Source organism: Megalopta genalis, chromosome 17 (genome assembly GCF_051020955.1).
Source record: "Megalopta genalis isolate 19385.01 chromosome 17, iyMegGena1_principal, whole genome shotgun sequence".
Classification (NCBI taxonomy): Eukaryota; Metazoa; Arthropoda; class Insecta; order Hymenoptera; family Halictidae; genus Megalopta; species Megalopta genalis.
The window spans coordinates 626,654-653,268 of record NC_135029.1 but is presented as its reverse complement, the minus strand read 5'-3'; the positions used below and the strand labels follow the sequence as shown (position 1 = coordinate 653,268).

The following is a 26,615-nucleotide window of genomic DNA, read 5'->3' as shown; positions in this document are numbered from 1 at the left end:
TTAGCGGGTAAATGGGCCAAAACTGCATTCTAATTTTACAGATTCCTTCAAATGCATTAACAAATTATACACGACTGTGTATTCTCATGAAGTGAATTCGGTCATACCAGTTGCAACAAAAAACATACATACTATAAACAAATCATAAAATCGTGTAAAATAGAGATATAAAACAACATCGATCATAGATAAAGAATGATTTTTAAAATGTCAAACTTCTTGAAACATATTGTTAAACAATACAAGTATAAAATTAGTAATAAAAATTAATAAAAAGATGTATTTTTATAATTTCTCGACTGAATTTTATAAGGCGTTTGAATACTTATGTTGCACGAAAATTCGATGTTCCTTAATATTTTTTTAATTGTCTATATAACGTTTTACACTAAATCAAAAGTTTGTTGTATTTTGACATTTACATACTCTTATATATCGTACAGTACTTTTTTCCTTCAATGTATATTTATTTAAATATATAGCGTAGAAATCGATGTTATACTAGTGTTCGAATACTTTCGTTACCCACTGTACATGGGTTAAAACCGACAGAGAATCGGCGAATCAGCAGTTTAGGCAAACAGTTTATGTAAACAAGTTTTGAATTTTGTGGCATTGACTGGAAATACGTCTATTTTATCGCTGTTGTGTCATACCACGTATAACTCTGTATGTAAAACATAGGTGAGTACCGGCATGGCGGTTGACCGTTCATGCGCAGCCCTAAATTTTGAACTAAAACTTTGTTGTTATTATCATCATTATTTTTATTATTATTATTATTATTATTATTATTATCTTACCATGCTTTTTTGTACATAGTAATTACATTTGTTACATTTCTTTCTGTATTTATTGTCGTTGCTCTAATGCGAACAAACAGCAGACGGCATCAAGGGTCAAATGGTCAAGTCAGGTCCCGAGTTCTGGGTTCGAAAGAACCCGGACGTGGACACGGCGAGGATTAACCCTTAGCACTCCGAACCATTCTGGACGTTGGCAACCAGCTATTCAGCGCCACTTTTCGGCAGAAACGGGCATTTACAGACCCTTGTATTATTTAGTATGGTTTTGGAACTAACTAACATGTTATAATGATATTGGATTTATATGAATTGGCTGAAATCGAGAAATTTGCAAAAAAATCAATATTTCATTTTTTATAATTTTGTTATTGTTTGTTTTATAATTTTGTTTTGTTGTTGTAATCGCTATCTATGCGAACTCTTTCTCTCGTCGCCTTGTTGCTTGGACGATATCACTATCACTGCTATCAAAACGATAAACTAACTGTAGAAGAAAACCTTCTACAGTTAGTCTTTCTAACATATCTGTATAAACGTCTATCCGGAGCTCATCTTCGCTACTACTTGTGTCATGAGACTCATTCGTGTTTGAACGTTTTGCCATTGTTCTAATAAAAAATATGAATAAATACATAGGTTGAAAATTTCTAATTGTTATTACTAACTCACAAGATGATATTTGCCAAAAAAACTTTTACCAAACAATTTATTTACCAAGAGAAGAATCACTTTTCCGATTTTCTCACTCGTTAGATCTATCTATACCGCTCGACGCTTCAAACCAGACTGAGTTCAGCTTTTAAAATCTTTTCCTCCAGATTTTATGATTATAAATCTCATTATACAGTGCGTGCTATGTTCGCATACCGACCTTTCTTCTACAAACTTGCCTTATCGCTCTTTTCAAGTGGCGCCTTTGAAGTGCTCGGACCGTCGTGAGCACGCCTCTCACGTTCTCGTCAAAACCCGCTGACATTTCTTGTATATACTTAGTAATTTTACAATATTTTGATTTGATTTCTTGTGCCATTTCAAGAGAAAACTTCAGGGAAATATGCATGTCTCAAAAAGTTGCGCTGCAATAACTCAATTCCCCGTAATCACTAATAAACGTTAATGTCCCACGAGAGGGGACAGCGGAGTGCAAAGGGTTAATGGACCGCACTTATAGTACAATTCCGAAAACGGTGACCCATCTTAAAGGCAACAAAGCGAAGAAGCTTATGCCGAATGTATAACGAAACCATGTTCATGATCTTGGTGTTATTTCCCTCATCCTATCTCTCATAATCAACAATTGTATGTTAATGGATTTATATCTGCAAATAAATGAATAAATCAAAATTGAAGCGCGACTCGCGCACCCTTACCTCGAATTCGATTCGATGCAACTCGTTCGAGAGGTACGGGACCGCGAGCACCGACTTTCCCTCATCGAACAGGCTTTCGTAGAGAAACGAAGTAGTTATCGCGTGATCAGGTCCAGCGATCTCGCGAAAATCTCCGTTCAAGGGGCACGAGAACACCGCGATCGTGCCACCTACCAGGGCATGCCTTTTCTCCGCTCCAACGAGAACCAATACCTTTGCCTCGCAGGAGAAACGCGAATCCGTGCTGTAAATCAAAAAGTCGACCACCTGCCAGTCGGGGCAAACGGTATCCTGATTACGCCTGATCGAAAATCGAAACGAAAAAGGTCGCGGTATCGATGGCGACACGTCCGAAGTGTATCGATATTCTGTACATTAATATACATATATGTCTGAATGTATATGTACAGAATATCGATAGACATAATACATCGGGAATAAATGGACTCAAGGTAACTTTTACGTTATTAGTGATATTTAAACAAAAATTTAACAAAACGCCGTATTTGTATATTTATATTAATTATATATTAATTTAATTTATATATAATTATACATATATTATATATTAAAAATAATAGAAACTGGAAATATACAAATATAGATTTTTTTAATTCTTGTTTCGATATCAGTGAAATGTAGAAGTTACTTTGAGTTTATAATTATTCACAGTACTGTGGGTGACCTCATTTAGCTGAGTCATCCTGTATAAATTAAAATTCCTGAGTCATTCTGTATAAATATAAATTCAATCATCTTGAATAAATGGACTCAAAGTAACTTTTACATTATTAGTGATATTTAAACAAAAATTTAACAAAACGCCATATTTGTATATTTATAGATTAAAAATAATAGAAACTGGAAATATACAAATACAGATTTTTTAAATTTTTATTTTAATATCAGTGAAAATGTAGAAGTTATTTTGAGTTTATAATTATTCATAGTACTGTGGGTGATCTCATTTAGCTGAGTCATCCTGTATATTAAAAAAAAAACTTAACAAACTATCGCATTTGTATATTTATGTATTAGAAACAGTAAAAAATAGAAATATACAAGTACGATATTTTGTTAAGTTTTCGTTCGAGAGTCAGTAACAATGTAAAAGTTACTTTGAGTCTATAATTATGCACACCACTGTATATCGATATGTGTCATTAAATTAAAATTTATATACGAGTCAAATATAAATGAAAATTATGCATTTTGTGTGTGTGTGAAATGAAATTAATAATTAATATAATTATAAAATAATAAACATAATTATAAGACAATATTTTATTTATAATATCAGTCTGTGACACATAATTGTCGCTTTCGACAGTCTGACCAAAAAATGTTTCTAATAAAAATTAATCAGTATCTAGTCGGTTACATATTGAAACCTAAAAAATTTCAGAAACTGTTGTTTTTCTACTAAACGTCAAGGTCACCTTGACTTTTTAAAATGGTACCTTGTATTTTTGACTTCGTAGCGTAATTGGTGATGAAAAAATGAATTCAACGACCCAGTATGCTATGATCTTCAGATGACCTTGACCACAGCCATATATGTTTGAACAACAGAGATAGTTTATTACAAATTTTTCTTGACAATTATGTTCTCTGAATCAATGGAGGGTAACTCTAAACCAAAAACACAAATGGAACACCAAGTGTAACGGTTAATTTCGCCATTATTTAAAAACTTCTTTTTCATGTTATGTTGATATTTGCAATTCATCGTAATTTGCTTATACGATTGAAATTGTGCTTACAAGAAAATGGATTACACTTCGATTACCTATTGTAAATTGATTGAAATAAAATAGCTATCGATATTAACGATATTAACCCTAAATTACTAAAGTCAGAGTCATCTGTATGTCATAGTATAGTAGGTCATTGAGTTTATTTTTTGATTAGCGATAACACTACGAAGTAAAGAATACAGAGTGCCATTTAAAAAAGGTCGAGGTGACCTTGACTTTTAGTCGAAAAACAATAGTTTTTGATATTTACTATTTTTCAACATATAGTCACCTAAATACTGATTAACTTTCATTCGAAACATTTTCTTGCCAGACTATCGATAGTGCCTGAAAAATCGAGGCGACATTTACGGCATTTCCTACCTGACGACCGACATTGAACGCGGCCGCAACCTTTAGGCCCATCGAGCCGATGGCCATTGGTCCTAGAAGAAACAATCGGCCCAATTTGGAAGATCCGACCCCAAGCAAGCTGCCTTCTACCGAGAATTTGAGTTTGTCCAACGGTTCCGTCTGCAGATGAGCGCAGCCCAGCATCTTTGGAGCGCAAGGCGCCGAGGCGTCGACCACCAAGCAATTTCCAGCGTCGCTGCACGTCGCCAGAATCGGCAAGGAAGAATGCGAGGCCAAGTGTGTCACTGAAACCGAAACGGCCGCGATCCATCTTTGTCCGCTTTCCTCTTCCTTTTCCTCTTCCATCGTCGTCGCCGACGTCTACGTCTACACGAACCTTCGCCGTGATGATTCAACGACAGGCGACGATTCTTCGGACAGACGACTATTCCAGTTGCCGCGTTCACAACGAGCAACCGGCTACGTCGACGATCGGACAAAGTTGCAAAGTATGAGCCCTGAAGCGGAGCGATTGCAGTCGCGTCGACGACGTCGTCTCTGGCCAGTGTTTCGAGTCGTGGCGGACGATCGCGATCGCGATCACGCGACTCGCCGATGATCACCATCGTCTCGCCACCTTCCCCTAGTAGGATAATCCTGTCGCCTCGCGAATCGCTCTCCGCCCGACTGGGATACGACGGCAGCAAGATGGACCAGCTCAGCCGCCAGGACTCGTTTCGATCAGTCGTCGCTTTTCTGAAAAACTGTCGACGTTCATTGCAGGATTTGTTTGCTTGCAGAGTATTGAATAATAAATGTTAACAACCGTAAAATCTGCGATCTTTTTAAACTCAGTGCATCTGGTTCGTCATCGAGATACAATTTTCTCCTTATTCTCCTTAGAATCTCACTAGATTCTGTATACTCATAGTAACTACATTAACCCTTTGCACTCGGAGCTATTTTAACTGTAAATATAAAATTATTTTTTTAACTTATAGTGTTTTTATTTTATATGGCAAAATGCATTTTATGCATATGAAATTGACTGTTGGGAGTCACACAACAATTACTCTCTTAACAATTTTTTAAATCTAAACTTTGTCCATATAAAAATTATCTTCAAACGTGATGTAACAAATTTTAGTGGTGCCTCAGAGTCACCACTCGAGTGTAAAGGGTTAATCCCCCGAGTACTGTGTCCGTGTCTTTCGTCCGCGCTGGCTCAGGCCCTCTCTCCACCATCATCTTCATCGCTTCTACGACGGGAACACTTGTGTGCGTTTCTGTACCTGGCTCGAAACGGCTTGAGTTGCACGCAATGAGAGAACCTCGAGGGACCGTAAATGCGGCTGCGTTAATGAAATATCGGTATGGGTCGGAAATGATCCCGCCACGGTAACGTGCGTCCCGGTACTCGGAGGATTAGCAGAATCGTTTGCAACATGAATTGGTCTTGTGACTGATTAAATTTTGATTACATGTACAGTGGTATGCACAATTATAGCTTCAAAGTAACTTTTAAATTGTTACCGATAATCAAACAAAAACTTAACAAAACAGCATATTTGTGTGTTTCTATTTTCTATTATTTCGAATATAGAAATATCAAAATATGTTGTCTTCTTAAATCTTTTTTAAATATACAAGTGTTTTAGTTAGAGGAAGTCCCTTACATAAACTCAATGTAACTTCTACATTTTTACTGATATTTAAACAAAAACCAGAAAAGGCTATATTTGTATATTCTCATTTTCTATTAATTGTAATATAGAAATATACAAATGTGGTGTTTTGTTAAGTTTTTGTTTAACCCCTTGCCGTATTTTAACGAGTCAGCCTCTAATAGTGGAGATAACAGCTTATTATTAAGCTGTTAGGTATGAATGTTGTTCCGTTCCTTTAAGTCGGAATTAAATTCTATTCTCTTGTCACCAATATTTAAACACACAATACATATAAAGTTTCTTTTTCTTCTAAGAAATTATTGCGGTCGAAAAAGTTCTAATCATCGTAATTGTAAAGAAAATGGTACGGTAAGGGGATAAATATCACAAAAAATGTAATAGTTACTTTGAGTCTATAATTATTCATGCCACTGTATTACACTTTCCGACAGAATGTAATTATAGTAATTTCTCTTACATTGTCCCGCAACTTGGGAACCGAAATGGACAACTAGGGAAAAGGTGGCTCGTTTTTATAGTTGCCGATTATCAACGACTATAAAAACGAGGCGTAAACCTCGAATAACCGTATCTCCGCTTCCCAAGTTGTCCATTTTCGTTTCCAAGCTGAGAAACGCTGTGAGAGAAATTAGTGTAGGCCTATTTAAGTAGTCCTTTACTAGCGTTAACTGAAATGGGCTTTAGTCCGTAAATAAATTAAATTAAATTATCCTGTTATACCTATTAAATTAAACCTATTAAATCCTATTAAATTGTTAGACACGGTTCGTTGGACTGAACGCGATGGAGTCGACAAACGGGACGGTACCGTTGCGCGAATGTTTCGATGATCCGACTCGTCAACGACGACGAGCATTGCTCCATCCCTGTGAGCCACCAGGACAGGATTTCTCGCCGGCTGGCCAGACGATCGCACCACCGTCCCAACGCGTCGAGCCTCATCTTCGTCGACCTCGATTGCCTCGACGTTACCGAGTCGATCGCAGATAAGCAGTGTCCCGTCGGAGGTCCAGGAAACGGAGACTGGTTCACGATCCGAGATACCGCTCGTTTCGATAGGAAACAATCGCACGAACTTGCAGCAGCTTAGGACGCGGAAAATCGCTAGGTCTGTTGCTGCGGTATCGTCCGACGAAAGCTTCCGCGCCATCAGCAGCGGCGAATCCGACGAGCATCTACGGAGACATGGAATTAGCGATGGAACCGATACTGATATTATTGATGAAATTCGGTCAATTTGATAGAAAAATACTTAATAACAGGTGTCCATATGTATCGAAATTTTAGGCACTTAGTATCTCTTGTCGATACCGAGATTTCTTAAAACAAGCAAATTGAATGAAAAGTAGGTCCAATAATGTGGCTGCAATGACTGGGCACAGTTGGTTATAACATTATTTTACCAGTTTGCTATATCTTATTTAATAACTTGGATATTCCTTAATGCACAACAAAACCACTGTAACTGAATAATCTGAGATATGGTAGGTAAGAGAGGTTCACACAATAATTGTCGTTGTAAATACAATAGCAATACCAAAGTATTGCAGCAGTTCTCGGTCTTTCCTATACTCATTTGATGCTTCATCGAATCATCTTAATAAACGTAGTTAAGTTTTCTTAATTAAACAAAATAGTTGTAAAAATGATTACCGTAGAAACAATTCTCATCGATTTTATTGATTCTTATTTCCTTGTGTGTTGTATTAGTATTAATACTAAGCGTACCGGCACCGGTATTTTTGTAGCAGTAGTCAAGTATCGGTATTTTAGAGTAAGTATTGAAAATACTCTTTGATACCTACATCTTTGATACAATTCACAAGGGTGAGCGGAAGTTAAAATTCACAATAGTGGAAATCGCTTTTAAAACAGTAGTAGGTGCAAGTTATAGTACATACCTAGTTGTTTTGCTTTGTTTCCCGTGGTTGTATAGAACAGAATTACATTGTTTTACGTTGTTATACATTGTTTTTACGTTGTTTTATATTGTTTTACATTGTTTTACCTTGCTTTACGTTGTTTTACGTTGTCTCGCGTTGTTGTTTATAACAGTATTACGTTGCTGTAGGTTGTTATTCATTGCTTTTACTTTGTTTTATATTGTTTTACATTGCCTAGTGTAAAAAAGACTCTAATATGTTTACACACCTAGTTAATGAATTATTTAACAAGCTATAGCAAAACAAGTTGTGAGTAAGTCGATAAGACGGTTGATTAGAAAGCTGTTGCAGGTGGTAGTCCGAATCCTCGCTGTTGTTACTATTTTCTTCTTTATTTTTTAAATACAACTTTAAAATGAAAAAATATTTTATTTATTTTTGCATTTAACGTTAATCTTATACGACATCAATATTAATGGTAAAACAAAAAACATAAATTTTACTTGTTCTGCTAAAGACTGCTAAGTAATAATTCATTTACTAGGTGAGTACAAAATTCTAAACCAATATATCTGAAACACGAAAGCCCATTGTGAAGTAACGGGTTACGGTTTCTTGATACTAGCTAAAACAATGATTCAAAATAGCATTAGTAGATTTAAGGTTGTAATTTCGAAATTTTATAAACTTGTATTGCTTGTTTATAAAGATTTAATTAAAATTCATAGTTTATAGACGAATTGCTTTAAATTTAAATATATTTTAACGAATTGTAAGAGGATTCAATTAGAGGAATTAAATTTGAATTAAATTTAACGTTAGAATTTTGAATTTAAGTAATTTTTTAGTTGATCAATACAAGTTCATAGTAACTCGTACCTATTACCGTTTCAAAAGCGATTTCTACTATCGTAGGGTCCCCTTGTCAATATTGGATCGAAATTTGTCAACTGGTATCGATAGATATCGGATGCGGTATCAGTTTCAACGCTACACGAGACAGAGTAAGTATCGATCACGGTTCGATCGGGCACTCACGCGAAGGTTGCGCACAGATCTGCAGCGGGATCCATTGCGAAGGTCCCCGGATCGGTCGTCGCAAGTCGTTCGCCCGTTCTCCAGTGCCACAAGATCGTCCGAAAATCGGGGTAGATGGTTTGGCCGAGCAGATATTCGGTGCCAACGAACGCGCAGCACGCGTACCCGTTGGCCTCCTGGCTGTTCGCGCATCTCGCCACTTGTCGCAACGACGGGTACGCGAATACCGTGATCCTGGGATTCGACTTCCTCTCGACCAGGGAGAAAATCGGCGCCACCGATAGTCCGGCGACGCAGGATGCACCGTCTCCCCTCTGGCGGCCCTCGAACCTCTCGATCCGCGTCTCTCCGCTGTTCCAGTCGTAGAATCGCGCATAGACACCCGAGACCGTGACCATGGCGTCTCTTCCGACGAACGCAAAGTCCCGAGCTTTTCCGAACTTGATCCATCTGTGGAAAATACGAGAACTATAACTAGTGGGAAAACTAGTGGGAACGCATTGATATCATCTATATCAGGGGTGTCAAACTCAAAAGCTAACTTGAGCCAAATAAACAATGCTTAACTTTAGGTGGGCCGCAAAAAAAATCAATGTTCATAGAAACAAATATTTTTATTTTGACTAGTGCATTATAATAATAATATAAATAAAGTTAAATTATTGTTCACGTCCTGATATTTGACATCTCTTCTCTGATACTATCTTTGCTATTTCGGGAGAAATTTTATTGGCCGAGACTACTTTCAAAATTTCTAATTCACATTTCTATTTTATTCTTACTTTGCGTCGGATATATTGACTGGGCCGCAAAAATGTTCATCTCGGGCCGCGAGTTTGACACCCCTGATCTATATCATATCTTTCATGTTCGCGAGATTCGCCGTAGTTTTTTCGCTGAATACGTACGGTGATGCGCATAATTGTCTGAAACGGCAGTTAAAGTAAGTGTACACTATTTAAACGAAAGTAACTGTGACCTAACAATGTAAAGAAACAACAATAACCTTGACAAGAATAACAAGAAATGAGTAATAATAAGTAAGAATACTTCGATGTAACCAGGATTCGCAGTAGCGATAATACACTGTCCTTATTGCGAACACGATAGAGAGACACAATACGTGCTTGCCTCGAAATGGAACGTTACGGTTACGACCAGGCGAGAGCAGGATGTTTGTCACTCGATCTCCTGTGCGACTAAGGAATTGGTGTAATTGAGTGATGCGCTCACTCAGAGATGGCAGGTCCTGTCTCTCCTAGTCGCATCGCGTCTGGCCGAACTTCACACGATCTGGTCTGTTTGTGTTTGCGCCAAAGTCGACGGCGACCTCCGTCATTGTCCACCGATCCGCTTGGTCAATCTCCCGAACAATAATTGAGCCAAATCGATTAACTCCACTTTTGAAATATTTTAAATTTAACTGTCGAAGCACTTGGTTCAGTCATAACTTTTTTTATGTATAATAGATTTGCCACATGAGCCGTTTATTTTGAAAGTGACATAAGTCACTTTGTTTTTAAGTCGATATATTTAAGGGTTTGCATTTTAACACGTTAAAAATATGGATGCTAACTTTCGAGAAGATTTACTTGTATTTGTTATCTCAGGATACTGATATTTTTCTCAGTATAAATAATTTCGTATAAACATTAAAAAATCACCACTTTTCATTACGGTAAAGTGACTTAAGCCACTTTCAAAATAAATAGTTTAGAAAAATGACTGACATATATTAATTTTGTCCGACGTATTTTACCGAAGTGATGTTTTAAAAGGACAGTGATTTACTAAAATTGTTGAATAAATTACATATATAATAATAATTTATACCATGAACATATTTAATATAAAGGTTTGATTTAAGTATTTTTTATTTTAATATTCATAAAATACAAAAATTTGTTTGGTCGCCGAATAATAAATAATTTATTTCTTGGTGAACAATTACACCAAAGCTATACTATCTCAGTCATTCTACATGTCTTTATATGAAAGCTACATCTACAGAGTGTCCCAAAATTATGGTACTTCCGGGAAATGAGCAGTTCCTGAGGTTATTTGAAGTAACATTTTCCTCAACGAAATTGCAATCCGCGGCCGCTTTGCACCAATCAAGCTCGTCTCTCATTGGTCAGTGTTTCTTTGTTAATAACTCGCGTGAACGATGCCTCGGAAAAAGTTTTGTAAAGGAGAAAGTTACTTCGAATGACCATAGGAACCCCTCATTTCTCGTAAGTACCATAATTTTGGGACACCCAGTATATACATATATGCATTATACAATATTTATTTCAATTTTTATTTTAAAGGGAACTTTGAAGAATAATATATGTATATTATTTCATCACATTTCTCCACTTTCTGTTTTATGGAGTTAATCGATTTGGCAAATGAACGGCGCAATTATAGACTCAAAGTAACTTTTACATTGTTACTGATATCCAAACGCAAACTTGACAAAATATTATATTCATATATTTCTATTTTCTATTATTTCTAATATAGAAATACGACATTTTGTTAAGCTTTTTTTAAATGTGTAGAATGACTCAGCTAAAAGAGATCACCTACAGTGTTACGAATAATTATAAACTCAAAGTAACTTTTACATTTTTGCAGATATTTAAACCAAGACAAAAAGCTATATTTGTATATTTCCATATTAGAAATAATAGTAATTAGAAACATACAAATGTGATATATCGTTAAGTTTTTGTTTAAATATCACTAAAGGCGTAAGAGTTACTTTGAGTCTACAGGGTGTCCCAAAAATGTCTCGCAATCCGAGAGTGGCAAATGAAAATGATCTCCGAGGCACCGTTAACGAGTTATTAATGGAAAACAGTGGCCAATGTGGGGCGAGCTCGGCTGGCGCTAGGCGACCGAGCCAATGAGCGGAACTAGGCTTCGTGCGCCGGTTGGCTGGGCCGCCTCGCGTCAGCCGTACTCGATTCTTATTGGTCACTGTTTTTCGTCAATAACTCGTTAACGGTGCCTCGGAGAAAATTTTTATAAAGGAAGAAACTGCTTCAAATGATCCGAGGAACCCGCCATTTCCGGATTGCGAGACATTTTTGGGGCACCCTGTATAATTATTCACGCCACTGTATTTATTTGTTATTTTCTTATTTATTTATAACCGGGAAACCCCGTTAAAGTACAAATAGAAGGTACTAGTGCGACGATTACAATAGATTTCTTGATTGATTGCGACATCAAAAGGATCAATTTCGACACAATAGTCATTTGCTAGGATATTAATCCTTGATATTGGATTGACTTCTGTTCCGAGACTACTTTTGGGAGAAACGTCCTTACTATCCTCACTACTTATGATTAATTGGTAATTAACCATTGTATACTAAAGAATTTTTTTATCGGTAAATAAATAAATAAATACATAAATAAGTAAATACGTAAATAAATATATAAATAAGTAAATATGTAAATAAATATATAAATACATAAATGAATACATAAATAATTACATAAATAAATATATAAGTACATAAATAACATATAAATACATAAATAAATTTTCGTTGGATTGCATACGTACAGTGTTTCGACGTTGGCGTACCGCATGACTTTTCGACGATCCTAACCGTTCAAAGGGTTCGCCGACAACACGAAAGGGTTGCCCGGATACCTGAAGTCGATCGATCCAATAGCGTCTACCAAAAATGTGACGCAGCATAGTGGTTCAGGAGCGCACAAACTCCTCTTTTCACAATGTTGGAAATGTATGTTATTTAATGTAATTTTAAACAAATAGATCAACAAACATTTAATACTATTCCGTATAGTTTTATTGCTTTTTCAAAGATAAAGTACTGTATTTTTAATACCAAAGTTAACTTAAAACGAACCTGCGTTCTGCACCTGTAATGAAACGCCGACTTCGATGTTTATTTGTACTTTATAAATAAACGCTAACGCAATGAACATTCTTGTTTGTTGTAGCGATACGTTTTACGATAATGTTTGCTATAAATATTTTCACAAAGGCATCATAATTACTTAGCGGGCTACCGATTTAGTAAATCACCGAAAAATAAAGATTCATTAGAATTTCGTTAGAACAAAACGATGCTCCCCTTCTGTTCTCCGCTTTCGGTATTACTTTAAACAATGCATTGCAATGTAGTCAATGACACATGATTAAGATTAGGCGCGGTAGCTTGCGGTTATGTTCAATTGAACCTATTAGCTTATCACATTCTCTACTAACGAAAATACAATCGTCAACTAGCTCTTTACTTAATGAACTTAAGCGAGTGTTGTTTGTTAATTAATGGCCACATCGAATATATAATAGTTGAAAAGAAATAAAAAGCAATAAAAATGAAAAAACTATGCTACAGTAACGTTTCATTAGAATTGCGCTGGACGCATAAACGTGAATAGAAGAACTAGAAAGCAGATAAAACCTGACAATGAAGAAAGAAGAAAAGCAATAAAAGGCCGCATACAATTTGAACCCACTGTTTCATTCCGTTCGAGCGTTTCCCTTTCGTCGCGGCCAATTTTCACGACCGCGTTGAATGCCAATCGAATGAAGGATTGCCGAGAGAATGCGAACAAAGAGGCTCAGTAGGTCAACGGATCGTGGCGATCGTAGGAGGGTTCGATGAATCGTGCGACCGTTATCGCGAACCTCGTGCAACGCATAGCAATGGGGCGATGGCAATCTCCGCGATCCCGCGGGCGGAATTCCGTTCGTCAGCGGCGGACAATACCCGCGACAAAATCGACGGAATTCGCGAAAGGCCGGCGCCTGGGAGAAACTGTATCCGCGTAAGAAAGGAAAATTGCTTCCGTTGCGACGCGAAAGAGAAGAGAGCACGCTCGGTTCGTCCGATAGCGGGTGACCGGGTGAAAAGGAAGCTCGGATATAGGCCGAGGTACACCGCTACTCGATTAATATGCCGAGGACGCGTCCGAGGGGAGCAGCGAACGAGCGTTTTCTTGCTCGACGGTTCGGCGTCGTCCAAAAACTCAGAACGTCGAGGATCGTTCGATTGCTCGGAACGAGAACAGCGATCGGTTATCCAGTGTTCGTTGGGGGATCGGTGGTCGACGGGAATTAGATTCTACCAGAGAGGATGATGGTGTCGGCCGGCAAGGACTCGCGGGTTTTTCGCGCATGTGGCGCGTTGCTGATCGTTTTCGGGCTTGCGAGCGGCAGCGATCTCGCGCAGAGCCCCTCGCCGTCGATCGAGTACAACGAAGGGAACGCGACCGTGGTCAAGCTGGAGAAGACGATCGGGACGGTGATCGACGAAGGGAAACAGCCCCTTGCGAGGGACGTTGTAACGTCGGCGCCGACGATCGCGTCGAAATCGGTCAAGGGCGTCGGTTGGAAAATCGGTCGGGCGAGCTCGCATCGAGACAGCTATTTGGAGGCGTTGAGCCATTCTCGCACCAGCTCGGATCCTCGAGAGGGTGTCGTGTCGGCGGACGGAACGGGACCTGCTCAGCGCAGGAAGGAGTACGCGGGTCCCGTTTACACGGGTAAGGATTCCGAAATCGGTGCGACCCATCCACGGATCGTTTACGGTTCGCCGGACCGGGACACCTTCTCGATGGTGCCCAGCAATTCGTACAGCCTTCCCACCAGAGGATCCGCGGACTTCGCCGGGTTCCAAAACGCTTACGGGCAATCGCAATCGTACCCGCAATCGTACCCGCAATCGCAACCACCCCGAGCAACCTACGGCGCACCGAGCCACAGCTACCCTCCGACGTCCTACGAATACTTGCCGCCGCAGCAAGGTGAGGGAAGAGGTATCGTATCGCGATCGCGTTCTACGTACAATAGAAGTCCGATTAACACTGTCCGACAAAAGCAAACTTTTTTTCTGGGTTCCTATAGCCACTATGAAATTCTTGTAGAGCTTCACTCCCTGAACAAGAATCCGGAAACCGAATTGCTCCATCACCCTCAGTTTTTGAAATAAACGAACTTTTGTAAAAACCCAAAATTTTCGACAACAATGAGGTATTGCATAAAAAGTACAAACGTTAGAAAGTTATAATTGGTGTTAAAAGATAGAGGAGAGTTTCCCGAATATAGTGGCATGCAATTTATTAATTGTTTTTGGTCCTAAATAGCAATAAATTGCTGTCAAAGTTTAAAAAAGTGTCGACGTGAGCAGTTTCTGCGTAATATTTTTGTATTTTTACGAAAAGTTTTTTGTTCAGCACGAAAACTCTACCCAGAATCAGATTCTGTAGACATTTCTGAAGAAGAAACGGCCCGGTAAAAGTGTCGGAACGATATACATTTTGAATAGATCGAGAAAATGTTCGACAGCAACATGTACACGACGTTTTGCCGCCATGAGCTTCGCTGCTCGCTTCTTTCTGTCCGACAGGGCCGAAGCTACGCGTAATCAACACCGATGGAGAGATCCAATGGGGTACCCACTTAGCGTGTGGGGCGCACCATTTTTTTTTAGTACTTCAATGTTCTGTCTTCTTTTACTTATTTTTATGGATAATAATCACCAAACTGTGAATCATAAATTAAAAATAGTGAAATAATAGAAGAAAAATAATGAACAAAAAATATTCATTTTATTCTGAATTTGTTCGAATTACAAGTATATCATGTATACAGTTATCATTTAAATTATAACGATAATACGATCATGAATAAATAATCATTTTCAAAACGTTAAACTTCTTGAAACATATCGTTAAATATATATTTAAATATTTATTTAATTATATGGCGTAGAAGTCAAAATTATACTAGTGTTAGAATACTTTCGTTACCAACTCCAAATACTCTGGTGTGATTTTTTCGTGAAATATATCACAGTTTGGTGATTATTATCCATAAAAATAAGTAAAAGAAGACAGAACATTGAAGTACTAAAAAAAAATGGTGCGCCCCACACGCTAAGTGGGTACCCCATTGGATCTCTCCATCGGTGTTGATTACGCGTAGCTTCGGCCCTGTCGGACAGAAAGAAGCGAGCAGCGAAGCTCATGGCGGCAAAACGTCGTGTACATGTTGCTGTCGAACATTTTCTCGATCTATTCAAAATGTATATCGTTCCGACACTTTTACCGGGCCGTTTCTTCTTCAGAAATGTCTACAGAATCTGATTCTGGGTAGAGTTTTCGTGCTGAACAAAAAACTTTTCGTAAAAATACAAAAATATTGCGCAGAAACTGCTTACGTCGACACTTTTTTAAACTTTGACAGCAATTTATTGCTATTTAGGACCAAAAACAATTAATAAATTGCATGCCACTATATTCGGGAAACTCTCCTTTATCTTTTAACACCAATTAGAACTTTCTAACGTTTGTACTTTTCGTGCAATACCTCATTTTTCTCGAAAATTTTGGGTTTTTACAAAAGTTCGTTTATTTAAAAAACTGAGGGTGATGGAACAATTCGGTTTTCGGATTCTTGTTCAGGGAGTGAAGCTCTACAAGAATTTCATAGTGGCTATAGGAACTCAAAAATCGTGTCGGACAGTGTTATGTTGTCAATGTGGAGAAAATTCAATGTTAAAATATCTTAACGGGAAAGCCCCCCCCCCCAAAATAATTCTGTGGGTTAATTAGTTACCAAAATTAGATTACTAGTAGACTGTTTTATGCATCTATGACAAAAATTAGTAGAATAAATATGAAACGGTGAAAAGATTCAAGAAATTTTAATATGTCGACGCAGTATGCAGGATTTATTAAGATTGTTCATGAAAGAAAGAAGCTTTTATCTGGCTGTTGCTTCCTCACGATTGTTGCAAACAATTTTTATTTTGCATAATTATTTTCAATTTGAAATCTCTCTGTATCAAAGTACATTCGTTTAACTTGAATTTGAATCGCTAAACGACCGAAAATTCCTACGAGAACACATTCTAACATCGATTCAAAATTATCCTTCAAGATCCAGTCATCTTTTTTCACAGTTAACGATCGGGATTCATTGATTTTTCGACATGATCCCGAATTTCTTTTTTACTTTTACCACTGAAAAACCTAGAAGAAATTTCTGACAACTATCCTACAATCATTTTTCGCGTATTAGAGTCTTAATCAATTAATTACAAGCGTTTTCCAGTTTTAGCTTCCAATATTGAATTTCAGAGCAGATGATTTGTGCCGCTTTTCCCATAAGTAGCAATATAAAATTCGGTACAAATTTTCTGCTGTCTTCAAACATCTGAATAGCGTCAATCCATGTAGTGGTAAAACGCTCAAACTATTCGATGAATTACCGACAGATGGTTTCAAGTCGGTAACCATGGTGACGCGCAAGATAAATTCCTAGATTATAACAAAATTAGGGCATAAAAAATTAAACGGAGGGTTCGGAATTGTTTAGAAGAATCTACTGCATCGGTATCATATTAGAAAAGTAAATTACAACATTGCTGAACATAGTTACTCGCTCTTTGAAGTTTAGTTAACTGTAATGGTAATTAATTATATTTTTCATTGCCGTTTGTTTTTTTTTACGCGATATCGATACCATAGATTCTTCTAAATAGATCTGTGGCCATTTTTTACTTTTTGATTGCCTAATTTTGTCATAATTAATGTTTTTAAGCAGCTTTGCATTGTGCCCACATGGACGATTGTGGCGCATCTTGCGGAGAAAAAGAAAAGCTTACTTCGAGGACCGTGCAACGCCAATTGGAGCTGTGGTAAAAACTGTTAGCCGAAATCGACTGTCGCTAATTTGGTTAAATGTTTGAGTAAATCTCTAAAAACTAATATACGTATATGTGTTTTTTTATGTGTGTGTAGTAACAGTGTATTGAGAGCCCCACTCTTAAGGAGCTAGGGTAGTCACATGACTTTACGGATTCAATAAGTTGGCATTTGCTTTACAAATTTCATTACATAAATGGTATTATCTAGAGATGTGTACTTGCTTGATAAATACGAGATGGAGTCACCGGCGTTTTATTAGAGAAACTCAATTCAAACAGAAATATTCAAATAGAAATGCGGTGACATTTTCTTATAACTTTTGAACCATTGAAGGTATTGCAAAGAAATTTTCACTAACAATATTTAAAAAATAATCATTCTTAACTTTCGATAATTAAATATTTGTTGCATTTGTTAAGCAATAATTTTCAATTAATTTCGATTGATATTTTTGATAGAAAGGTTATTTAAATATAATTTTACGAACTTTCTTTTTCTTTCTAAATGTGTATTTTATATGTATGTAAAATATAAAAGCGAATAATCTTTTTGTAATCAACGCATACAAAAATGACCGAAAAGCTAAATACGCATCTCAAGCGTGCAAACAGATATTTTTATAATTATTTATAATAATTGTAATTTTTTCAGCGGTGCGGATTGTGGAATACAATGCCGTTTTTTAATATCTTTTTAACCGTAACAGATATTGACACGTGATTTGATCACAATAACACACAAATGTTATGTGACAAACAGGTTTGAAAAATCATAAAAAATTATATTAAAAATATATAAATTATTATTATTATTATTATTATTATTATTATTATTATTATTACACAATTTGTCTAAGTTCTCAATTATCTTCGTGAATACTTTTATTCGTATGCTAGATGCGAAAGGATTAGAATAATTCTGAGATGTCCAAATGTGAACAGAGATTAGAGAGTCGAAAATTGTTTATCTGTACCATACTATAAACATACGTGGTGCCAGTAACCTCTCTCTTCTCTCCTCGCAGCCTTTTCTATATCTCTCGTTTTCCCCACTTTTCATTTGCACTCTTGCTATACTTCACCCTTTGCTCTCATTGTGTATCTCTCATTCTCATCTCAAAGCGTGTATCTCGCTTTTCCCCCGCTCTCTCACTCCTCCCTTCCTCCCTCATCATTCCACTTCCGCTGATTCATCCTTCCTCATTTGCCCACCGTTTCCGCTGTTTTCCACAATAACCCTCCCTTCTTCTCTCACCTTCACCCACATTTCTTTTCCTTTTTTCATTTAACTTAACCATCCATCTCTTTCCTCTACCATCCTCATTTAACCCTTTGCACTCCGCTGTCCCCTCTCGTGGGACATCGTAATTCTAGCATATCGGGAATATAGATAGATTACGGGGAATTGAGTTATTTCAGCGCAACTTTTTGAGACATGCATGTTTCCCTGAAGTTTTCTCTTGAAATGGCACAAGAAATCAAATCAAAATATAGTAAAATTACTAAGATATATACAAGAAATGTCAGCGAGTTTTGACGAGAACGTGAGAGGCGTGCTCAGGACGGCCGAGCATTTCAAAGGCGCCATTTGAAAAGAGCGATAAGGCAAGTTTTTAGAAGAAAGGTCGGTATGCGAACATAACGCGCACTGTATAGTGAGATTTATAATCATAAAATCTGGAGGAAAAGATTTTCAAAGCTGAACTCAGTCTGGTTTGAAGCGTCGAGCGGTATAGATAGATCTAACGAGTGAGAAAATCGGAAAAGTGATTCTTCTCTTGGTAAATAAATTGTTTGGTAAAAGTTTTTTTGGTAAATATCATCTTGTGAGTTAGTAATAACAATTAGAAATTTTTAACCTATGTATTTATTCATATTTTCTATTAGAACAATGGCAAAACGTTCAAACACGAATGAGTCTCATGACACAAGTAGTAGTGAAGATGAGCTCCAGATAGACGTTTATACAGATATGTTAGAAAGACTAACTGTAGAAGGTTTTCTTCTACAGTTAGTTTATCGTTTTGATAGCAGTGATAGTGATATCGTCCAAGCAACAAGGCGACGAGAGAAAGAGTTCGCATAGATAGCGATTACAACAACAAAACAAAATTATAAAAAATGAGATATTGATTTTTTTGCAAATTTCTCGATTTCAGCCAATTCATATAAATCCAATATAATTATAATATGTTAGTTAGTTCCAAAACCATACTAAATAATACAAGGGTCTGTAAATGCCCGTTTCTGCCAAAAAGTGGCGCTGAGTAGCTGGTAGCCAACGATCAGAATGGTTCGGATTGCTACTCTTTTCTTGAATCCCTTCCTTCTCCCTGCACCTCCCTAACACGTGTTCCCACGTTTCTGTTTCTCCTCCACATCTCTTGCATCCACTTTCTTCCTTGACATCTATATCTTGCTATCCTGACCCTTCTCGCGTCTTTCCCTTTCCTTTTCAAATACTCTGGAACCTCAACCACTTGTTGCATTGTAACTTTAGTATCTTTCCATAGTTCTCCCCCCTCTTTGCATCCCTCTTTCATTCCTCTCTACCTTCTTCCACTCCGCCTGTCTCTTCCTTCTCGCCCTTCTCTAAAATCGCTCTATCCCCTCTCTCACTCATGTATTTTCGTCTGACTTTCCATTAACTTAATCTACTTGCTAATCGTAATAAGGGAATATGCGAGGAGGTATCTCGAATGGCTTGAACTCTCTGCATTCATTTCTGCCATATTAAAATTTAATTAGGATAATAAGAACTTCTATTATAATACTAATATTTCGAAAATTCCCGAAATTCTTTGTTAGGCTTGCGATTGACTTGAACTACTGAAATTTGGACAAAACGAGATACCTCCTCGAAGATCACGTTCTCCTGAGTCAAAAGTCCAAATTTCGGCAGAAATTTTCGAAAATTTTTCTCGCAAGTAGTATAACTCATCCACAAGCCAGACAAACAAATTGACGTTTGGACTGTGTGTGTGTGTGTGAGTTTTATAGTACTTTTATTTTCACACATTACGGTTCTTATTCTATTTTACAATCATTTTATAATAATGAAAGGGAGTCAAAACGAAGCCGGTATTCGATATGACTCCTATTCTTACATCGATAAACTTAATTAACAATAAGATGTATGCAGTGATTGCTCCGTGTCTTCGGTCGATAGAAGAAAAATAAGTTTTCTATTGGCTGAAGGCGGTGATAAAGGACACTGACGGTCAATATCAATCGCTGCCTACGATCATAGGAGGGACAGCGGCCTACAGCAGAAGTAGGCGTAACGTATGCACGTCACGATGGATGGACAAATACTATCATGTATTCTTGTCTTACTCATAACAGGGATAAGAAAATCAGTTAGAAAATCCGTTCTATATCTTGTTCCGGACACCTGGATACAGTTAATAAATTGTTACGTGCCGAGGGCCAGGCAGGTTGGGTGGCCAGAGGTTACATGCAATTGGAATTTTTGATAGGAGTGCCTAGATCAGCCGATGTTTATTCCGACACGGGTGGCTACCTTTAAGGTTAGGATAAGGTGCGTAGACCAGCCGATGTTTATTTCGACACGGGTGGCTACCTTTAAGGTTAGGATAAGGTGCGTAGACCAGCCGGTGTTTATTTCGACACGGGTGGCTACCTTTAAGGTTAGGATAAGGTGTTTGAAGAAATTGGTATTAGGCTGCCTCGTAACTTTGTTAGAAAATAAATAAAGATATACCTCGAGCGGTAAAGATATATCTTGGTGGGTTATACCAACTACTGCTTCGAAATAGGAGATGGAAATAATTAGACTTGTAACCAAAGAAACCTATTAGATTGTTCGAAGGAGAATTGAAACTCGATCTCACTAGCGTTTCCACGTCGACGAATGACTCGAAACTAGCCCGATTCCCGGTCGCGTTTGGGCCCTTTATATAGTCAGATTTTCTCTGGAAAAATGGTAGTGGGGGTGTTCCTATGTGGTCCGATTCCAGAAACGTTCGTCGTCGTACCCCCTTAGAGGTACTCGACTCGCGATATACAAATGAACCACCGGCTGGCTGGCGCCAGCCTGGCGTATGCCTTCAGGAAGGAATATAAAAAATTCGTGGGAAGATTCTCGGTACGTTACAAAATAAATATGAAATGGGTATAATTAACAACTATAATACTAAATCACACATTTATATTAGAATTACAGTAATTTAGACTTGATACTGTCGAAACAACAAGTTGCTAGTGAAGCAATTAGTTTCCCAGGATGAAGATCCACTGTGGTCTGACCATTTTCCACTGAGGATAAGGCTCAGCAATGAAAAATGTTTATATAAAAGGAAATATAACAGATTACCAAGGCTACAAAGACATTGGGGATTATATCAGAGACTTATGGATAGTCAATATGAATCATTATGTTAAAATTCAAGTGGGTCGATAATTGACAAATACAAATAGAATGGTCATAGTAATGAACGACTCCGTTATAAAGTATACAGAAGGAAGGAAGAATGTCCTAAATCATATTGTTGGGACAGAGAATGTGATGTCAGCATTGGACAAAGAAAAGCAGCATCTAAAAAATAAAACCAAAAAGATATTGTAGTTAATTGGATTAGTTACAAGAAACAAGCAGCATTAACTAAGAAATTGCTTTAAAAAACCAAGAGGGATAGTTTTGAGAAGTTTGCTTGAAAAATTAACCATAAAATATAATAACATTTGCTAGTAACTTTTCCAGACATACTAGGTTATATTTATCACATTTCCCAACCAATTTTATTTTATTTTTTGTATAACGTGATAATGTATGAAATTTCTACGATTAGAATACTTTATCACAATTTCAAATGATGTATATAGAGCTGAAATACATACACTTACCGACAAAAGTTGAGAAACAAGGTAATCGTTTGATACATTTCGGTATATTCTCTATCTTCTAAGATACATAGGTTGGAACTAAAAATAGCATAATGAGATAGCGTCCCATATATCAATGAGTTTTTTCTCAAACATACTTGTACGAGCGCCACAATTAAATTGAATCGAAGAAATAAGGCAAAAGCTACGCGACATAAGTTAAGAAACATACATCGCTTAAGTTATATAATCACTTTTAATGAAAAACAGCGATGTGTCAATATGTCTGTAGTTTTCATAACAGTCTAATAAGATGTTGGATAATCCCTGGATTTGAGGACTGCATTGCATCTGCGTGGCATAGATTCAGTTAATCGAACACAAAACTCAGTCGGTATTTCTGATCATATTTTCGTGATCGTTTCCATTAATTCTGCTTTGTTGTTAAAAGAGTGACTTATCACCAAAATTATAAAACGATCCGATGAATATGGAACTGTTAAAACGTCACCACGAACTGGCAGACCGCGAAAAACAGATGAAAAATTAGATCGTCGAATTGCAAGACTTTCTACGTCGAATCCATTTTACACTGCTTCTGAAATTAAAAATCAACTGTGTCTGGAAAATATTAGTAACAGGACAATTAACCATCGTTTAGATGAAAATAATCTTTTTTCACGCAAAGCATACAAGAAATCACTTGTGTCGAAGAAAAATAGAGCAGCTCGGTTGGAGTTTGCTAGAGAACACCTTAATTGGACTGCTACCGAGTGGTCAAAAATTTTATGGAGAAATGAGAGTACGTTAAATCTGCTTGGAAACGACTCTAAAAATAATATGCGACGCCCTACTGGACAACGATTTCATGTTAAATACCTAAAACCGACGGTAAAATTTGGTAGCGGCAATATAATAGTGCGGGGTTGTTTCTCGCGTAACGGCTCTAGTCCATTAGTATAAATAAAAGAAACAATGGATAGAATTGCGTATCGCGACATCTTACAAAATCATATGCTGCCATTGCCATTTGCCAATGAAAAAATGCCATCAAGGTGGTTAAGTTGGTTAAGACGTTACTTGCAGAACAAAATATTAATGTAATCAAGTGGCCAAGTCAATCCCCGGACTTGAACCTAATTGAACATCTGTTTGATTACATTGGACGTCAGTTGGGAAGTTACTTTTTTAACGATAAAGCAGAATTAATGGAAACAATCGCGAAAATATGGTCAGAAATACCGACTGAGTTTTTGTGTTCGATTAATTGAATCTATGCCACGCAGATGCAATGCAGTCCTCAAAACCAACGGTTAGACATTGACATATCGCTGTTTTTCATTAAAAGTGATTATATAACTTAAGCGATGTATGTTTCTTAACTTATGTCGCGCAGCTTTTGCTTTATTTCTTCGATTCAATTTAATAATGGCTCTTGTACAAGTATGTTTGAAAAAAAACTTATTGATCATTGATGTATAGGATGCTATCTCATTATGCTATTTTTAGTTCCAACCTATGTATCTTATATATAGAAGATAGAGAATATACCAAACGAATACGTTGTTTCTTAACTTTTGTCAGTAAGTATATGTATATACATATGTATATACATATGACAACTGCTTACAACTGCTCATCGTTCCCATGTGTTCGAAAAACTGAACTAGAGTAGTATGTACATATTTGCAGAAAATTACATATACAGACACATATTGCCGATGAGCGAATAGTTATCCGACATAACCACAATTCAAGCTTGCATCTGCCTCAAATTCCACATCGACAGTCCTTCTACTTAGGCGCCACCTTATACGCACCAATCTAACTAATCTTGTCACATTTTTTGTTCCATATCATCGATATCGTAAATTCTGGCGCCGCAAAACTATACTGAATCGCTCCCAAAGTTTTTGTCCCTATATGAAAATATTTTTCGATGGAATATAAGTAATTCGAAAGAGGAAAGTTCACAGCAGCCCATCGTTCTCATGATTTTACCCAGAAAATACATCTAATGGCATAAACATGCTTGGATTCCATGACTTAATTTTTGACCTACTTTTTAACACATATTAGTAAATAGACCGGCGCGCTACTTTTTAAATCTCCTTCTTTCGAATAACTCATTTTCCATCGAAAAGTTTTCTCATGTAAGGACAAAAAGTTGGGGAGCCTAAATAATCCATCATTTTGTCATTTTCCATCGAAAAATATTCTCATATAAGGACAAAGACTTGAAGAGCTCTAATTTATCGCGTCACTGCGGAGTCCAGCCCCTTAATTTGTGCGTCACTATGGTTACCGATCTGCAACTACCTGTCGGTAATTCGCTGAACAGTTTGGACGTTTTACCGCTGCATCGATTGGCGCTATTCAGTCGTTTAGAGGCAGCAGAAAATTTGTGCCGGGCTTGGTATTACTACTTACGGGAACGGCGGCACGAATTATTTTCTGCAAAATTCAATATTGGAACATGAAACTGGAAAACGCTTATAATTGATTAAGTCTCTAATACGCGAAAAATTATTATAAGTTCGTTGCTAGAGATCTTTTCTAGATTATTTCTAGATTGTAAAAGTAAAAAATAAATTCGGAACCATATAAAAAAATCATTAAATCTGGACGATTCCGAACTTTTTCGTGGCGTTTCGTTCGAATGGTATACTGGTTTGTCTTATTTCCAATCGTGTTCGCAAAGCTGTAAACGAATCGGTCGCCAGTGGAATCGTTGATCCTTCGACAAATCAATTTTTCAGCTTATGGACCACCGGCGCCCACCTATGGGGTGCCCCACGGATCGTCCGAAACTCCATCGTTCGTGCTACCAACGATAGACTTCTCCTGGCCGTTCGCGCTCAAGCTGAATGCCTTCACTTTGGCCAAGATTCTGCTAAAGTTGGTGATCTTCAAGATGATCGTCAAGTTCATAGCCGTGATATGCCTGCTGCTCTTTATTCCGAAGCTCGAGATCAAGAAGAAAGGAAACAAACCGATGAACAACAACGACGACGACGACGACGACGATGACGAGGGTCGACGATCGCTCGATGGTAATCGCGCAACATTTATACGCTTCGCAGGTTTAACGATTACCCGAATTGGTCGATCGTGCCGTTTAATCTTTTAGAACGACACGCCACTATAGTGGCTTTCGCGGATGTCATCTCTCTGGACGACGCGCCACTATAGTGGCTTGCTCTAGTAGCTCACTCGCTCATCGTTTGAACCAAATAATCGTCTTCATATGCATTGTTTCACACGTCTTTTGTCTTCATATCGATTAGCAACAGTCTACAAGGTGTCCCAAAAATGTCTCGGAATCCGGAAATGGCGGGTTCCTTGGATCATTTGAAGCAACTTCTTCCTTTACAAAAATGTTCTTCGAGGCACCGTTAACGAGTTATTAACGAAAAACAGTGACCAATAAGAATCGAGTACGGCTGACGCGAGGCGGCCCAGTCAATCAACGCGCGAAACCCAGTTCCGCTCATTGGCTCGATCGCCTCGCGCCAGCCGAGCTCGCCTCTCATTGGTCACTGTTTTTCGTTAATAACTCGTTAACGGTGCCTCGGAGAAAACTTTTGTAAAGGAAAAAGTTGCTTCAAATGGCCCGAGGAACCCGCCACTTTCGGATTGCGAGACATTTTTGGGACACTCTGTATATACAGACAGAATATACAGTATCAGACTCTGTACAGTACATAGCAGACTCTGCCGTCCACAGAAATAGCCTCGCGCAGAATTCAGCCGTACCTAAAAGGTTAAAATCGTGTCGCTTCGTTCCAGGTAATCCGAGGTTTTGGAGACGACTGAACGAGCTGGCTGCGTTCGCGAGCGACGCGCTCGGGGAGTACGAGAGTTTGAACAACGTGGATCGATCAGAGACAGTGTCCCGAAGCTCGCGGGGACAACTTCTCGGCGAAACCTGGCACGACTACTCTCGCCTGCTGCATAGCTACGCGTTGGAAGAAATGCGATACGCGCGTGCGAAATCGTAGCACTTACTAGATAGATAGGAGCGACGCGATCGTCAACGACCGCTTTCGATCTCGATGGACCGCGCGACGTTTTTGTAGATTCCACATTTATTTATTGCTATTTATACGACCGTTTGTGACGCACAAGTTTGCGAGACTTGCCAAAGGTTCATGGCCATATCTACGTCCATACAAATGAATAATAAAACAAATAAATTATTCGTCTCCAAA

The 26,615-nt window shown here is 37.8% G+C and overlaps 2 protein-coding genes and 2 long non-coding RNA genes across 5 annotated transcripts in view; 2 read left to right on the top strand and 2 right to left on the bottom strand.

The window, feature by feature from the left end:
• Positions 1–10,064, bottom strand: part of LOC117229865 (cilia- and flagella-associated protein 43) — a 29,762-nt gene extending 19,698 nt beyond the window's left edge. The window contains exons 1-6 of the mRNA XM_033486732.2: positions 9,784–10,064; positions 8,876–9,325; positions 6,763–7,129; positions 4,664–5,030; positions 4,297–4,571; positions 2,177–2,443 (exon numbers count right to left, since the gene is read on the bottom strand). Coding sequence (XP_033342623.2) covers positions 2,177–2,443; positions 4,297–4,571; positions 4,664–5,030; positions 6,763–7,129; positions 8,876–9,273 — 1,674 coding nt within the window. The 5' untranslated portion in view covers positions 9,274–9,325; positions 9,784–10,064. The remainder of the gene's footprint in view (positions 1–2,176; positions 2,444–4,296; positions 4,572–4,663; positions 5,031–6,762; positions 7,130–8,875; positions 9,326–9,783) is intronic.
• A 3,795-nt stretch (positions 10,065–13,859) lies between these two features.
• Positions 13,860–26,615, top strand: LOC117229885 (uncharacterized). Of its 2 annotated transcripts, none has more exons than XM_033486799.2 (3): positions 13,860–14,665; positions 25,164–25,457; positions 26,194–26,615. In XM_033486799.2, the coding sequence occupies exons 1-3, from the start codon at positions 13,984–13,986 to the stop codon at positions 26,403–26,405; spliced, it is 1,188 nt and encodes a 395-aa protein (XP_033342690.2). In that variant the 5' UTR covers positions 13,860–13,983; the 3' UTR covers positions 26,406–26,615. The 2 variants fall into 2 exon arrangements, with proteins under 2 accessions (XP_033342690.2, XP_033342698.2); XM_033486807.2 differs by having other exon boundaries at positions 13,861–14,653.
• Positions 20,591–22,273, top strand: LOC143260715 (uncharacterized). Its single transcript, XR_013035001.1, has 2 exons — positions 20,591–21,667; positions 21,738–22,273. It is a non-coding gene; the product is annotated as an uncharacterized LOC143260715 (long non-coding RNA).
• On the bottom strand, positions 21,939–23,812 carry LOC143260714 (uncharacterized). The gene is made up of 2 exons (XR_013035000.1): positions 22,426–23,812; positions 21,939–22,117 (listed from the first exon to the last, which is right to left on the bottom strand). It is a non-coding gene; the product is annotated as an uncharacterized LOC143260714 (long non-coding RNA).

What these genes read in the sequence shown, in the direction of transcription:
- LOC117229885 (XM_033486799.2), top strand. Translation starts at nt 13,984, where the DNA reads ATGATGGTGTCGGCCGGCAAGGACTCGCGGGTTTTTCGCGCATGTGGC. An exon ending in GCAGCAAGGTGAGGGAAGAG is followed by an intron (nt 14,666 to 25,163) that starts GTATCGTATCGC and finishes TCAATTTTTCAG; the next exon opens with CTTATGGACCACCGGCGCCC. An exon ending in GGGTCGACGATCGCTCGATG is followed by an intron (nt 25,458 to 26,193) that starts GTAATCGCGCAA and finishes GCTTCGTTCCAG; the next exon opens with GTAATCCGAGGTTTTGGAGA.